Raw genomic sequence first — 14,963 nt, forward strand, 5'->3', positions numbered from 1 at the left:
GGCCATGCCTTAGGTTCAAGCCTGGAACTGGTACCAAAATAAAAACATACACAAAAAAAAACACCTACCATTTAATGCCATCACATCACAATGGTATGAAATTTCAACTGTTGAATTTTGAAACGGGAGAAATCAATTCAGCCTTGGCAGGCTGAAATGAGTCCCATTATAAAAACAACAAAATCCGGTTATAATGTAGGTTCCAAGAAAATGTATTTCACTAGGCTAGAACAATTGAAAAAGTGTTCATTCATTTTAACAAAAATCTACAGTAGCTGCAGGTGCTAGGTATACGTGCTAAGAGCAAAAAAAGAGTTCCCTGCTGTCTGTTCTCATACAGATAACATTCTAGTGCAGGAAAGGCAAGATTTTTGTTTAAAGAAGGAAAATAAAAGCCCTGTAATCCTACTCAGGAGGCTGGGATCTAAGGGTCTTGGTTCAAAGACAGCCTGGGAAAGGAAAGTCCTTGAAAAGCTTATCTCCAACAAAACACTCAGAAAACCGGAAATGACGGCTCAAGAGGTAGAGCTCTAGCTTTGAGAAAAAAAAAAAGCACAGAGACAACACCCAGACCCAGAGTTCAAACCCCAGGATAGACTGACATACACACGGGCGCGCGCACACACACACACACACACACACGTGTAAAATCCATCCCAAACCTAAATCCCTTCCAAAGGACATGGTGTCCCTGGTAAAATAGCCTAGAAAACCAGAGGAAAAAAATCGGGCGAGAGTTTGCTGCCGATAATCACCTAAGGACACCTTTCAAGGACTTAATTATATTCCCGAACCTCAGAGAACTTTCTACATTCCCTTTCCCGTCTCCCCCGCCCTCCGCTTTTCACCCTAGTGCGTCAACAGCGTCTTACCCGTCATAGGAAGGGAAGGCGGAAGGGGGGGAGATGTCTCGCGAGATTTCGCGACGGGATTTGGAAGTTAGGGAACCGCGGCGGCGCCTGCGTACTGGCCTCACAACCTCGGGGCAGCACGCGGGTAGGTAGGCTACAGCCCTGAGGAGGGGGGGGGAGTAGTGTTAGTGTCTTTTTTTTTCTTCCTCTTCTTCCGCTCTTCGGGGCCGTGCGTTGTCTTGTGCTGGTCGGAGAACGGAGCGAAGTTAGTCAGTTTAATAGCTTCCACGGGAACGCTTCACGAGTGCACACCGGGAAACCCCCTCTTGCTCCTCCACGAGTTGGAAGAGTGCCGAAGGGGTGCGCCCTGGTGCCGGCACTTGAGCTCTTACTCCCCCGTCTGTCCTTTGAGCAATTGTTCCCCTACTGCACACTCCAGTCCCCTCAGAGTTGCTTCGTCCAAGTATCCCTCAGCCGATCCTTTCCTCAGACCCCTCAGATTCCCGGCTCGCTCGTGCTCAGGAATCAGCTTCGTCTCTAGGGTCCCCCCCCCCGTTTGGAGGCGGAGAACATGGCTGGAGGACGTCTGCTGTTGGGGGGCGACTTCCTGTCGCCGCCGCCGCTGCCGCCCCTCCCGCCGCCGCCGCTGCCGCCCCTCCCGCCGCCCCCGCCTGAGCCAGTGCTGGAGCAGTGGCGCTATAGCCACGAAAGTGACTGGCAGTGGGCTCTGCGGCGCAGCTTCATCTGTCGGCACCTGCACAGCTATCCCGGGGCTGCACTTGATCAGCTCCTCGCGCTCTCCGCTGCCTGGACCAACCACGTCTTCCTGGGCTGCAGGTGAGGAACGAGAGTCGGCGGGGGGGAGGGGGGGAGAGGGATGTCGGGGGTCGGGTTGACGGTTGAGGGTAAAAGATGGGTAAGGGATGAAGGGGTCGGTGATTGCGGAGGGATAGATTAGGAAGAGTGGGGTGGGAGTCACTGATGGTGCTGGTTGATTAGGGATAGGGGCAAGGCTGGAGATGCTTGGCTTGCAAGCTGCAAGATTTCAAGGTGCTGGAGGACACTAGGATGTGCTGCGATTGCTTAGGGATGGGGTGGCGGACCAGAGTGGCCAGGGAATGGACCTACTAGCTAGGACTCTGCGCAGATCTGCAGCCCCTCCAGGACGAGGGATGGAGATAAAGCAGCGCCTGCAAGAGGATTATTGATTATTGACAGGTAGTCATTGTGGTTGCTGATGGAATTGGAAGGCGTGGGAAAATGATGAATAGCAGAACCTCGGATGTGCGTAGGGCCTTCCAAGGATGCGGTATCTGCAGAGAATTTTCAGTATGAATGCCGGGGGCCACGAGGGGGGATACGGAGCTTAGGGACAACGCGATTCTAATCTTAGATTCCTCCTGACCACTTTCCCCTGTCATTGCCAATAGATAAAACACCCCTCTCTTTCTTCTCGCAGCCCACCTAGGTGAGTCTTACTGTCTTCTGCGGGCGGGTGGTACAAGCAGCAGGTCTCTAAACCGCAGTGTCAAGCTTGCTTAGATTTGCGCATAATATCTCTGGGACTCAAACAAAGAAATGGAAATATCTGCTGTAAAACTAAATTGCCCTCCTTTTACCTTAAAGGGGATCACACAGATTATCACTGGATCACTGGATGAGATTTTAGATGTACGTGTGTGTTAGTGTGTTTGTGTACGTGTTTTCACCCCTTTCCTAGAACCTTCGGAAGAGGCAGTCCTCTTTGAAAGCTCTTTGCATTCAACAGACACTGCAGTATGGTTCCAACGCAGTTTTTTTTTTCCTATGAATTGGCTGCTTGGACTTTGGTCCTTCAGAATCCTCAAATTGGCCTTATACTAGGCAAATCATTCCTTTGATAGACTGGGAAGCTTCTTTTTTTTTTCTTGGACATTCCTTTCTAACTGACGAGTTTTTTTTTTATTAGGAAAGATAATAAGTCCTGGAAAATGATCCAATCCAATTCCACCAATTCAGTTCTAGGAATGACACTTAAACATGCTGAAAAATAGGCTTGTTCACTCCAAGCTTTAATTGATGAATATAGCATCCAGTGTGATGCTTAGCACAGAATTTTTGTTCTGTCTCCTCTCAGCCTGATAACCACCTCTATGAGATAATATTTATTTATTCTACTGGATGAACTAGTCACTACTGGGGAAGTCTCAGTAATTGTCACAGATCCAATTGACCTTTACATAGCAATGTTCCTGCAATTGATAAACTATATCATATAACTATAAGTTTCCTTACTATCACAGAAGGCCAGGGGGAATCTGAATCCTCCAAAAATCTTTAATAAGGAAGAAGAATAATGATCCGTTATTTGTTCAAAACCATCCTTTATATTGATAATAAAACTTAATCTTTCACTAGCAATGCAAGCTCTTTTTTGGGGGGAGGGCTACTTTTTTTCATACCATCAACAGCAGCCCTAGAAGAATACTGGCTGCGTAATACCTGCCCGTTCAATGTCTGAAGAATGAATGAACATATACAGCTTTATTTTGTACAACACATTTAAAATAGTTCTGATCTTTACAACAACCTTAGGGGTTTGGAGATCTCTGATTTTTACAGCTAAATGAGTGGAAGCCAAGAAGTTAAGTTACTTGTTCATGGTCCCACAATTGGAGCTAGGACTCAGGTTTTCTGATGTACAATCTGATGTTCTTTTCACTGCGACACAGCTCCCATTTTAGGGAAGGATGGACTAGAAATGAAAGCAAGTAACTAGGAGAAGCCATAGCATTATACCTCAGGACATGAACACAAACCAAGCCAGTGATCACTGGTGGTTGGCTTTCAAAGCAACCCAGGTATCTTAGATGTTTTATGTGTAGGCATAGGTATGCAGCTCTGTCTTATGTATGCAAAAATCATGTTACTTGCATGGTGGCCAAGTCAGTTGTCAAATAGCTAAAGTGATGACTCATGTTTACATTTTATATGAATCTTGGAAAGTAGGCACCCAATGTGATCTTCTACTTCAGGCAGTTTTATGTTAACTTTCACCCTCAGATGGATAAATTCTATATTGAGTACTTGGTGTAGGTGGGACTCCTGTTTTGGTGACAGCTCAGATGTGCAGAGAAGCAGACCTTTGTCAATTTCTGTGAAACAGGTTCGAATAACTTCTTGACTTTCATGACTGTGGTGTTGTTAAGCATTACCTGTTGGAGAGGTGTGGTTCACACCTATAATCTTTAGTATTTAGGAGGCATTACGGTCTAGGGTACTCTGAGTTATAAGGGAGACCCTGTCTCAAAAATAACAGTCAGGGGGCTGGGAATATGGCCTAGTGGTAAAGTGCTTGCCTCGTATACATGAAGCCCTGGGTTCGATTTCTCAGCACCACATATATAGAAAAGGCCAAAAGTGGAGCTGTGGCTCAAGTGGTAGAGTGCTAGCCTTGAGCAAAAGAAGCCAGGGACAGTGCTCAGGCCCTGAGTTCAAGCCCCAGGACTGGCAAAACAAAAAACAGGTGGGTGCTGGTAGGCGCTGGTGGCTCATGTCTATAATCATAACTATTCAGGAGACAGAGATCTCAGGATCATGGTTGGGAGTCAGCCCAGGCAGGGAAGTTTGTGAGACTCTTATCTCCAATAAACCACTCAGAAGAAGCCATAAGTGGTGCTGTGGCTCAAGTGGTAGAATACTAGCTTTGAACAAAAAAGCTCGAGGACAGCGCCCAAGCCCTAAGGACTGTGCATGGGTAGGCAGGCAGGCAGGCACGCACGCACGCACGCACGTGCACACACACACACACAAATCAGTCACCTTAATAGGTTTGTCATACACACAACACACAATATCTGTCACCTTAATAGGTTTGTTATAAACAAGGACTCCTGGGTCCTCCCCTAGGGTTTCTGATTAAGAAAGGCTGAGGAGAGGTCTCAGAATTTCCATTTCTATCAAGTTCCCAAGTGATGATGGTGCTGGTCTAGGAACTACACTGAGAACAGCTGCTTTCCAGCCTGTTGTTTTTTTTAAATCACATTTCCTCATTGTCCAACCAACCTGGAAGCTCAAATGGCTGAAATTATCTTTCTTTTTGGTCTGCTTCATAACAGCCTGCCAAGGTATTTTTTTTCTACAAGCAGCTTTGTGTTGTGGCTAATGAAAAATTAGTATAGTTTTTAAATCAACTCCAGCACTTACATAATTGTTCATATGTATGCCTAGGGATCTGTGCAATTTTTGCTTAGAAATTATAGGTGATGTCCATTTTATAATGAATGGGATCAAATCCAGGATCTCATGCATACTAGGCCAGTATGCTATCATGGGCATATATATATGGGTGTACACATATACACATATATATTTAAGAAGACAGAATGTTTGGTTCAACTAGAACACTCAGTTTTCCAGTAGTCTTTATTTTTTGGTGCCTGGGCACTGTCCCTACGATTAAACCTATAGTCCTAGCTACTCAGGAGGCTGAGATCTGAGGATCATGGCTCAAAGCCAGTCCGGGCAGGAAAGGTTTTTTTGTGTGTTTTGTTTTTGCCAGTCCTGGGCCTTGCTTGAACTCTGGGCCTAGGTGCTATCTCGGCGCTTTTGTGCTCAAGGCTAGCACTTTACCACTTAAGCCACAGATCCACTTCTGGCTTTTTTTTCCTGGTGGTTCATTGGACTTTAAGAGTCTCATAGACTTTCCTGCCTGTCCCTGGCTTTGAACTGCAGTCCTTAGATCTCAGCCTCTTGAGTACCTAAGACTACAGGCATGAGCCACCAGCACCTGAGAAGACGCTTCTTTTTTTTTGCTGGTTCTGGGGCTTGAACTGAGAGTTGGGCACTGTCCCTGAGTGTCTTTGTGCTCAAGACTAGCATTCAACAACTTGATCCACAGTGCCACTCCCGGCTTCTTTGAGTAGTTTATTGGAGATAAGAGTCACATAGGGACTTTTCTTCCCCGGCTGGCTTCAAACCGATCCTCAGATCTCAGCCTCCTGAATAGCTAGGATTACAGGCATGAATCACCAGCACCTGACTGAGACTCTTATCTCAAATTAACCACCCAAAAGTTGAAAGTTAGCCATGGCTAAAGTGGTAGAGTGCCAGCCTTGAGCAAAAAAGCTAAGGACTGTGCCCAGGTCCTAAATTCAAGCCCCAATATTAGCACAAAAAATATAAATAAATAGGCCTCAAAATGTTATCCAAGTTATTAGTTGCTGGGATTGTAGGTGTTCTTCTTGTTGGGTTTTCTAAAGCTTTTGTAGCTGAAAGTACTACATTTAGATACACTATGAAAAACCATTATGTCACTGGACACTATTGAAAATGCACTATACAACTTGTGGGTGGGGAGTGGGAGGAGAAAACTGGGAAAGAATGAGGGAAGGGGTGACACTGTCCAAAAAAATCTACTCTTTACCTGACTTAGGTAACCATAACCCCTGTGTACATCACCATTGTAACTTTTTTTTTAAATGAAAAAGATGGGCTGGGAATATGGCTTAGTGGTAGAGTGCTTGCCTTGTAAACATGAAGCCCTGGGTTCGATTCCTCAGCATCACATAAACAGAAAAAGCCAGAAGTGGTTCTGTGGCTCAAGTGGTAGAGTGCTAGCCTTGAGCAAAAGAAGCCAAAGACAGTGCTCAGGCCCCGAGTTCAAGCCCCAGGACTGGCAAAAAAAAAAAAAAAGAAAGAAAAGAAAAAAGGAAAAAGAAAAAAAAGCACTGTGGAAGACTGAGTAATTAAAGCTTTATTGCAGTGATTTGCTTCACGTTTGTAGAACAGCTTCTTTATCCTTAGCTAACTATTCTGTGGGTGGGTAATTTTAGAAACAGAAAATGAAATCCTAGTGACCTTATTAAATAAAGACTAGGTTAATATTTGCCTTGTTCTTTGAGTAATTGAGCCTTACATACATACAGTATTGTCTTTTCTATTCTTGTTCAAGCTAGCTAGGCTTCTTTGGTATCATGACTTCCTAATAAAGGACAGACAACCTGGCTGTTGGCATCCCACGCAAAGTTTTATTTTTATAGTCTCTGGGAGCTGCTGGGTTTTGTGGCAATTGTAATGAACAGGGAACAGTAAATAGGTATAATTACTAGTGCTGATAAGAACTTGAGAAAAAAGTTAAGTTTGAATGGAGCGAACCCCACCTGTGTCATTCTCCAGCACTGTGTGACATGCCTACCATGTTCACTATACACATATGACATTGCATGACATACATACCATGTTCAGTATACATACGCACCATTCTTGGACCAGGCTTTCATTGATGGTCTGGAGAATTTTGACAAGAACTCAAGGTGAGTGGCTTGGATCATCAATATTGGTAGCAAATGTGGGATTACCCAAGAGTTGTAGATTTTTAATTTTTATCGTTTTTATCTTACACCTAATTGGGCTCCTACATTTGAATGGAAGTGATACGTACAGAATTTATAATGTTTTAGAGGTAGACTTTTTAGTTTTTTTGCCAGTACTGGAGCTTGAAAAAGTATAGAAGCTCTCAAGGCTCTCTGCCAAGGCTTTCATTCAAGGCTGGTGCTTTACCATTTCAGCCATATCACCACTTCTGTCTTTGCTGGTAAATTGGAGATAAGAGTCTCATGGTCTTTTTTGCTCCTGCTGGCTTTGAATGCCCGTTCTCAGATCTCAGCGCCTTGAGTAGCTAGGATTACAGACACAATCTGTTTTCTTAGCCTTTAAGTATTCCCCACCTAACTTTATTTCCATATATTTACTTAATGAGGAAATAGTTGTCACAGCATTTCCCTGGTTCTGGATTTCACTGGATATATTCTCTTTTCTTTTTTGTGTGATACCTGATCAGGTTTTGGGGTTTTTTTTGCACATAGTGCTCCACCTCTTGAGCCACATCTCCTGTCTATCCTTCTAACTGATTAATTGGAGATAGAATTTCTCAGACTTTTCTGCCTCAAGTGGCTGTCACTTGAGTCCTCAAATCCCAGTCTCCCAAGTAGCTAGGATTATAGGCTTGAGCCAAGAGTTGGCTGGAAATATAGTTGCCAAAGTGTTTAACATGTTTCTGGGTGTTAGGGACTTACTGATTAGGTTCAGGTTCAACTTGTGGCAGGAAGAGGCACTTTAAAAATACTGTAATGTGGGCTGGAAATGTGGACTAGTGGAAGAGTGTTTGCCTAGCATGCATGAAGCCCTGGGTTCAATTCCTCAGTACCACATAAACAGAAAAAGCCAGAAGTGGTGCTATAGCTCAAGTGGGAGATTGCTAGCCTTGAGCAAAAGAAGCTCAAGGACAGTGCCCAGGCCCTGAGTTCAAGCCCCAGGACTGGCAAAAAAAAAATAGTGTAATATGTTGCTGGGAACAGTGGCACACACCAATAATCCTAACTACTTAGGAGGCTGAGATCTGAGAATCAAAGTTGAAAACCAGCAGGGCAAGAAAACCTGTGAGATTATTGCCTCCAATTAAACAGCAAAGGGCTGGAAGTAGACTTCAGGTCAACTGGTAAAGCACTGGCCTCGATTGTAAAAGCCAAGTGAGTAGAGTGCTTGCCTAGCATGCATAAAGCCCTGGGTTCAATTCCTCAGCACCACACAAACAGAAAAAGGCGGAAGTATTAGTGTGGCTCAAGAGGTAGAATGTTAGCCTTGAGCAAAAAGAGGCCAGGAGGGCTGGGAATATGGCCTAGGGGTAAAATGCTTGCCTTGTATACATGAAGCCCTGGGTTCAATTCCTCAGTACCACATATATAGAAAAAGCTGGAAGAGGCGCTGTGGCCCAAGTGGTAGAGTGCTAGCCTTGAGCAAAAAGAAGCCAGGGACAGTGCTCGGGCCCTGAGTTCAAGCCCCAGGACAAGCAAAATAAATAAACAAATAAAACAAAAAGAAGCCAGGAACAACACTCAGGTCCTGAGTCCAAGCCCTAGGACTGGCAAAAAAAAAGAGTCTCCTGGGCTTTTCTTCCCAGGCAGTTCCTCCTGAGTAGTTAGGATTACAGGCATGAGCCACTGGTGTCTGGCTTGATTTTATGGTTCTATGTCATATGCTGAAAAATACTGTTTCTAATAAGTAATGTAACTACTGATTTCACAGATAGGTATTTTAGAGCTAAATCTTTGGCTTTATAGGCAAATACCCTGTTGATAAAATTCTATGTGAGCGATGATAAGATTTGCTCATTTGGAAGCTTAAAAAGAAAAAAAAAACATCACGAACTATTTCCTTACCTGTTTTAACTGTAGTTTATATTTATTTAAATAGGTACAGCCCACACTTGATGGAGAAAATTCTCCAAATGGCTGAAGGTATTGATATTGGGGAGATGCCTTCATATGATCTGATGCTGCCTAAACCTTCCAAAGGCCAAAAACGCCACCTTTCAACATATGATGGTGAGTATACTTGTTTTGGGAATGTGGGTTTAAAGAAGTGTTGAGTAAAAAAAAATGTATATGTACGTGGTTTTAAATTACATTGGTAACATTGGTTCTTACACAGAGATAAAGATTTTTAAATATAGTGAAGTCTTTTTTTTTTTTTTTTGGAGGAGGCTAACTAGAACTGAAAGCTAATACTGAAGACATGCTATAATGCTTTCCTTGAAGTATATGTCATGGGACGACCTCCCTCTAAGTAGAACAACCTTATACTGGGATCATTTGAGCATCTAAGTAACTAAATCCTTTGGATGGGTCAAGAAGAGAACAGCTTTCCACTGAGCAGTCTTAGGGCAAGGGAGTGCCAGTGTCTACTACAGCCTTAACAGAGTTCTTCCATAGATTCTAATGGCCTCTCCACATAAAGCTTTCTTTTCTAGAAATAAACAGCAACCAGCCTGTTGTACAGAATAGCATAGTATTAAGATTTTCATTGAAAACCTCTGGAATCTTTTGATAACTTTTTCCTTGATTTTTCTTTTTCTTTCTTTTGTTTTTTAAACTCATAACTGCATAAAGTAACATCACAGAGTCACTGATCTCTGATATCAAATAGAAAGATTTTGTAAATGCTTCTGGTCATCTCTGTTACATTAAAACCATCTGTTCTAGTTGTAACCCTTCAGTGAGTAATAAGAAATTGTACTAGATTGAACATCCTTCCAGGACACTTTATGTTCCAGAACAGGTGAACACTATGTTACACCTGTGCTTTAGCTCATTTGACACAAAAGAACCTTCCAGTCGTGCGTGGTAATGACCTTGCACACTTGTTCCAGTGTTCTGTTTCCTATCAAGAGTTTTCCCTTAGCAGGGTGCTAGTGGATTGCTCCTATAATCCTAGCTACTCAAGAGGCTAAGATCTGAGGATTGTGGTTCAAAGCCAGCCCAGGCAGGAAAACCCATGAGACTCTTATGTCCAATTAAGGACCAAAAAAGTTGGAAGTGGCGCTGTGGCTCAAGTGGTAGCGCACTTGAGCAAAAGAAGATCAGGGACAATGCCCAGGCCCTGATGAGTTCAAGCTCCAGGACTGGCACCAAAAAAAGTCTTCCCTTACACATAAAAAGTAGGTCAGAGAGCTGGGAATATGACTTAGTGGTAGGGTTCTTACCTAGCACGCATGAAGGAAGCCCTGGGTTCAATTCCTCAGTACCACATAAAAAGAAAAAAGCCAGAAGTGGTGCTGTGGCTCAAGTGGTAGAGCTCTGTCTAGCCTTGAGCACGGAGAGGCTTGGGGACAGCTCAAGGCCCTGAGTTCAAGCCCCAAGGCCAGCAAAAAAAAAAAGAAGGCCAGAGAGCACCACTTCCCTATGGTAGAATATTACACTGAAATGAGTCCCTTCACCCAAATGACTTTGAAGGTTTCATGATGAAACATTTCTTGTACCAACCATGCATCTTGCAAGTAATATAGTTGGTACCATTTTTCCTGTTTGGGTCTTCTGAAATTATCCCCATTTTAATGAATTGTAAATTTCACTCATTCTATAGGTCAAAATCCTCCTAAAAAGCAAGCCGGTTCCAAATACCATGCGAGACCTCGTTTTGAGCCTGTACATTTTGTAGCTAGTAGTTCAAAAGATGAAAGACAGGAAGATCCTTATGGCCCTCAAACAAAAGAGGTGACCGAGCAAACACATTTTGCCAGCACGCCACGCAACATCTACCAAGATTATACTCAAGACTCTTTCAGTGTACAAGATGGGAATTCTCAGTATTGTGATTCATCAGGATTTATTTTCACAAAAGACCAACCTGTCACGACCAACATGTATTTTGAGAGTGGGAACCCTCCCCCAAGCAGCACCTCCCAGCAGGCCAACTCTCAGCCAGCTCCTGAGCCAGCCTCCTCCCAGACATACCCCGAGTCAGTGGTAGCTGAGAAGCAGTATTTCATTGAAAAACTAACAGCAACTATTTGGAAGAACCTTTCTAATCCCGAGATGACTGCTGGCTCTGATAAGATTAATTACACATACATGCTCACTCGTTGTATCCAGGCTTGTAAGACAAACCCTGAGTATATATATGCTCCTTTAAAAGAAATCCCTCCTGCTGACATCCCCAAAAATAAGAAACTGCTCACAGATGGCTACGCTTGTGAGGTGAGGTGCCAAAATATCTACTTAACTACAGGTTACGCTGGCAGCAAGAATGGGTCCAGAGATCGTGCTACTGAGCTAGCTGTAAAACTCTTGCAGAAGTGTATTGAGGTTAGAGTTGTCCGGCGGAAATTTAAGCACACGATTGGAGAGGACCTGGTGGTGTGTCAGATTGGTGTGCTTTCCTATGACTTTCCTCCAGCTCTGAAACCCCCGGAAGATGTGGTGGTGCTGGGGAAAGATGCTTCTGGCCAACCCATCTTCAACGCTTCCGCCAAACACTGGACCAATTTTGTCATTACCGAAAATGCAAACGATGCAATTGGCATCCTTAACAATTCTGCCTCATTCAACAAAATGTCAGTCGACTACAAATATGAGATGATGCCAAATCGCACGTGGCGTTGTCGAGTGTTTTTGCAAGATCACTGCTTAGCCGAGGGTTATGGAACCAAGAAAACAAGTAAGCACGCAGCTGCTGATGAGGCTCTGAAAATTCTCCAGAAAACCCAGCCCACATACCCATCTGTCAAAAGTTCACAGTGCCATTCAGGCTCTTCACCCAGAGGATCTGGAAAGAAGAAAGATATAAAGGATCTTGTGGTGTACGAGAATTCCTCGAATCCTGTGTGCACACTGAACGACACGGCTCAGTTTAACCGCATGACCATTGAGTACGTGTATGAAAGGATGACCGGCCTCCGCTGGAAATGCAAAGTGATCCTGGAAAGTGAAGTCATTGCAGAAGCCGTTGGGGTGAAGAAAAGTGTCAAATACGAAGCTGCTGGGGAAGCCGTGAAAACCCTCAAGAAGACCCAGCCAACTGTCATCAACAACCTGAAAAAAGGAACCGTGGAAGACGTGATTTCCAGAAATGAGATTCAGGGCCGCTCTGCAGAAGAGGCTTATAAACAACAAATTCGAGAAGATAACATAGGAAATCAGCTGCTGAGAAAGATGGGTTGGACTGGTGGTGGTTTAGGTAAATCTGGTGAAGGCATACGGGAGCCTATCTCCGTCAAAGAGCAGCATAAGCGGGAAGGGCTAGGTCTTGATGTAGAGAGAGTCAATAAAATTGCCAAGAGAGACATCGAACAGATCATTCGCAACTATGCCCGCTCTGAGAGCCACACGGATTTGACATTCTCCACCGAATTGACCAATGATGAACGGAAGCAGATCCATCAGATTGCTCAGAAGTACGGCCTGAAGAGTAAGTCTCATGGGGTGGGCCACGATCGGTACCTGGTGGTAGGCAGAAAAAGGCGGAAGGAAGATCTCCTAGATCAACTCAAGCAGGAAGGTCAAGTGGGGCATTACGAGCTCGTTATGCCGCAAGCAAATTGAAGAGCTTACTATATTTTATTTTCTTAACGCCTAATGAGGCAGCTCTGTGGTCAAAAGAAAATGCTCCATGTTCTGGTTACAGAGTACTAGTCATTCTTAAGATGTTTCGCCTTGTTCATTTCATGTAGAGCTTTATTAGGTATTGGAACCTGAAGAAATCTATCTTTCTTGTACTAGCTTCATCCTGCAGATAATATTGTGCAGTTACTGTTTGTGTCTCTTGATAATGCCGTGCCCCTTGGATTTTTAGTAGTTTGCTCAAGCAAGAACACATCCAAAAGAAATTTCACCCTGAGAAAGAAATTCACCTTTTAAAGGGCATAGCACAGCAATCTGCAACAATATATATGTCAAGTCAATATTGACTCCAGTTAAACTGCAGTTTTAATTCCAGACTTCCGGGAAAATGTCAGCTCTTTTTTTTTTTTTTGTATGATCTCTTTTCATCTTTGTGTGAAGCCAGTTATAGAATGTTTAACAGTAAATTGTGCTGTATGTGTAAATGTCTGCTAAACGATGTAAAACTTTCTTAAAAGTAATTTGTTCATTTATTTATAACTTCAAGTCATGTGATTTTCAGGAGTATTGAAAGTGATTCATTGTACCCTTGTGATCTATGAGTTTTAACAAATCCTAGTCTTCATGCTGAGAGAGCACTACTTGAGAGAGCAGTTGAAAAGTTTCAATAACTTTTCTTTCAATGGAAGGAAGGAAGCTTGAACTGTTTGTTCTTGGTGCCTTGCAGAGAGACTCACAGCGACTCTCCATTGTAGCTTTGCCATGGTTTGGATGTGCAGCACATCCAGACAACCACAGCTGTGGCAGGGCTTGATAAAAGACTGAAGATACATTGGTGCTTTGATGCAAAGGTCAGTTGGCTGGTCCCTCTCTCAAAAAAATAAAAGCTTATTAAATTCCCAAAGCCAACTTTGTAACATATTTAAAACTGCTATTTTCGCTTATTTCTGGAATGTAAAAAAATGTATAAAAAGAATTAGTGTATGCTTCCTGAATAAACAAAGGAGCCAGAGTTGATCAAAATAGTGGTGTGCTTATTTCTGGGCTGCAGCCAAGTTGCTACACTTTGGGTCTTTGGATCTGTGCAGAAAGGAAGTGTGGTGTTTGCAGAAAATAGGTCCGTTATGAAGTGCATGTGGATGAATGTAATGGTTTAGCAGATGGGAACAGAAATCAGTCACCTAGTGTGCTTTTTCCTACACACCACCATGCTTGCTAGCTTCGGTGAGATCTTGTATGTGACTTGGATGTTACATCTCAGATAACTCAAGCACAGCCTCGCCTTTCTAGAACAGCACAGATGTTATTTTTTACATGGATCTGGTTATTTGCAGTGTCTTGATACGTTCAGCAGGCTTAAGAGTAGTTTCCTTTCCTCCAATGTTTATATTTTACACTTGAGTTGTAGTTAAATGATTGAAGAATAGAAATTAGCCTGTCCATATGAATTTCTAACTCATAAGGACCAATTGTCACTAACACCGTGTGTGGTACTCACTTTCCAATCATCTTCCTTCCTGTGGTGTGTGTCCTAAGAAAATGAGGTATGCATTTATTTTGGCACTTTATGTATTAGGAAAGGCTAAAGGAACTCACCTTGAGAAACTGGTTTATTTAGTGAGTTAGAAAAGCTTGGCACTTTTCTCAAATAAGAGTGACTTTGGAGATTACAAGGTATGAAAACTTGACTTTTAGCTGGGTGCTGGTGGCTCCTGCCTGTAATCCTAGCTCCTTAGTAGGCTGAGATCTGAGGATTGAGGTTTGAAGCCAGCCCAGGCAGTCTGTGAGACTCTTTAGCTCCAATAAACTACTCAGAAAAGGCCAGAAGTGGCGCTTGTGGCGCAAGTGGTAGGAGCACCAGCCTTACAATGAGCCTCAGGGACAGTACCTAGGCACTGAGTTCAAGTCCCAGATTTGGCAAAAGAGAAAAAGAAAACTTTCCACATTTCCTCTTCCCAAGATGATTTTTTGTAGGAAAAAGAAAAAATGTTGTGTTTAAAATGTAGTTTAGCTGAGCTTAGTTACTATACTAGTAAAGGCTTCCCCTCAAATTGGGTCCAAGAGTATGTGAATTTGGCTCCTGATTTTGAAGGGCTGGATTTTTAATTTTTTTAATTATATTTTTATTTCTTTTCCTAGTCTGTCATTTTCTTTCTTTCTTTTTTTTTTTTTTTTTGCCAGTCCTGGGGCTTGGACTCAGGGCCTGAGCACTGTCCCTGGCTTCTTTTTGCTCAAG

The 14,963-nt window shown here is 43.3% G+C and overlaps 1 protein-coding gene across 2 annotated transcripts; it reads left to right on the top strand.

Annotated features, from left to right (window-relative positions):
- The first annotated feature begins 956 nt into the window (after positions 1–956).
- Positions 957–13,744, top strand: Nkrf (NFKB repressing factor). Of its 2 annotated transcripts, XM_048336094.1 has the most exons (4): positions 957–1,000; positions 1,393–1,688; positions 9,084–9,214; positions 10,752–13,744. In XM_048336094.1, the coding sequence occupies exons 2-4, from the start codon at positions 1,423–1,425 to the stop codon at positions 12,707–12,709; spliced, it is 2,355 nt and encodes a 784-aa protein (XP_048192051.1). In that variant the 5' UTR covers positions 957–1,000; positions 1,393–1,422; the 3' UTR covers positions 12,710–13,744. The 2 variants fall into 2 exon arrangements, with proteins under 2 accessions (XP_048192051.1, XP_048192050.1); XM_048336093.1 differs by having other exon boundaries at positions 967–1,688.
- The last annotated feature ends 1,219 nt before the right edge of the window (positions 13,745–14,963 follow it).

The sequence above is a fragment of the Perognathus longimembris genome, chromosome 28 (assembly GCF_023159225.1).
Source record: "Perognathus longimembris pacificus isolate PPM17 chromosome 28, ASM2315922v1, whole genome shotgun sequence".
NCBI lineage: Eukaryota > Metazoa > Chordata > Mammalia > Rodentia > Heteromyidae > Perognathus > Perognathus longimembris.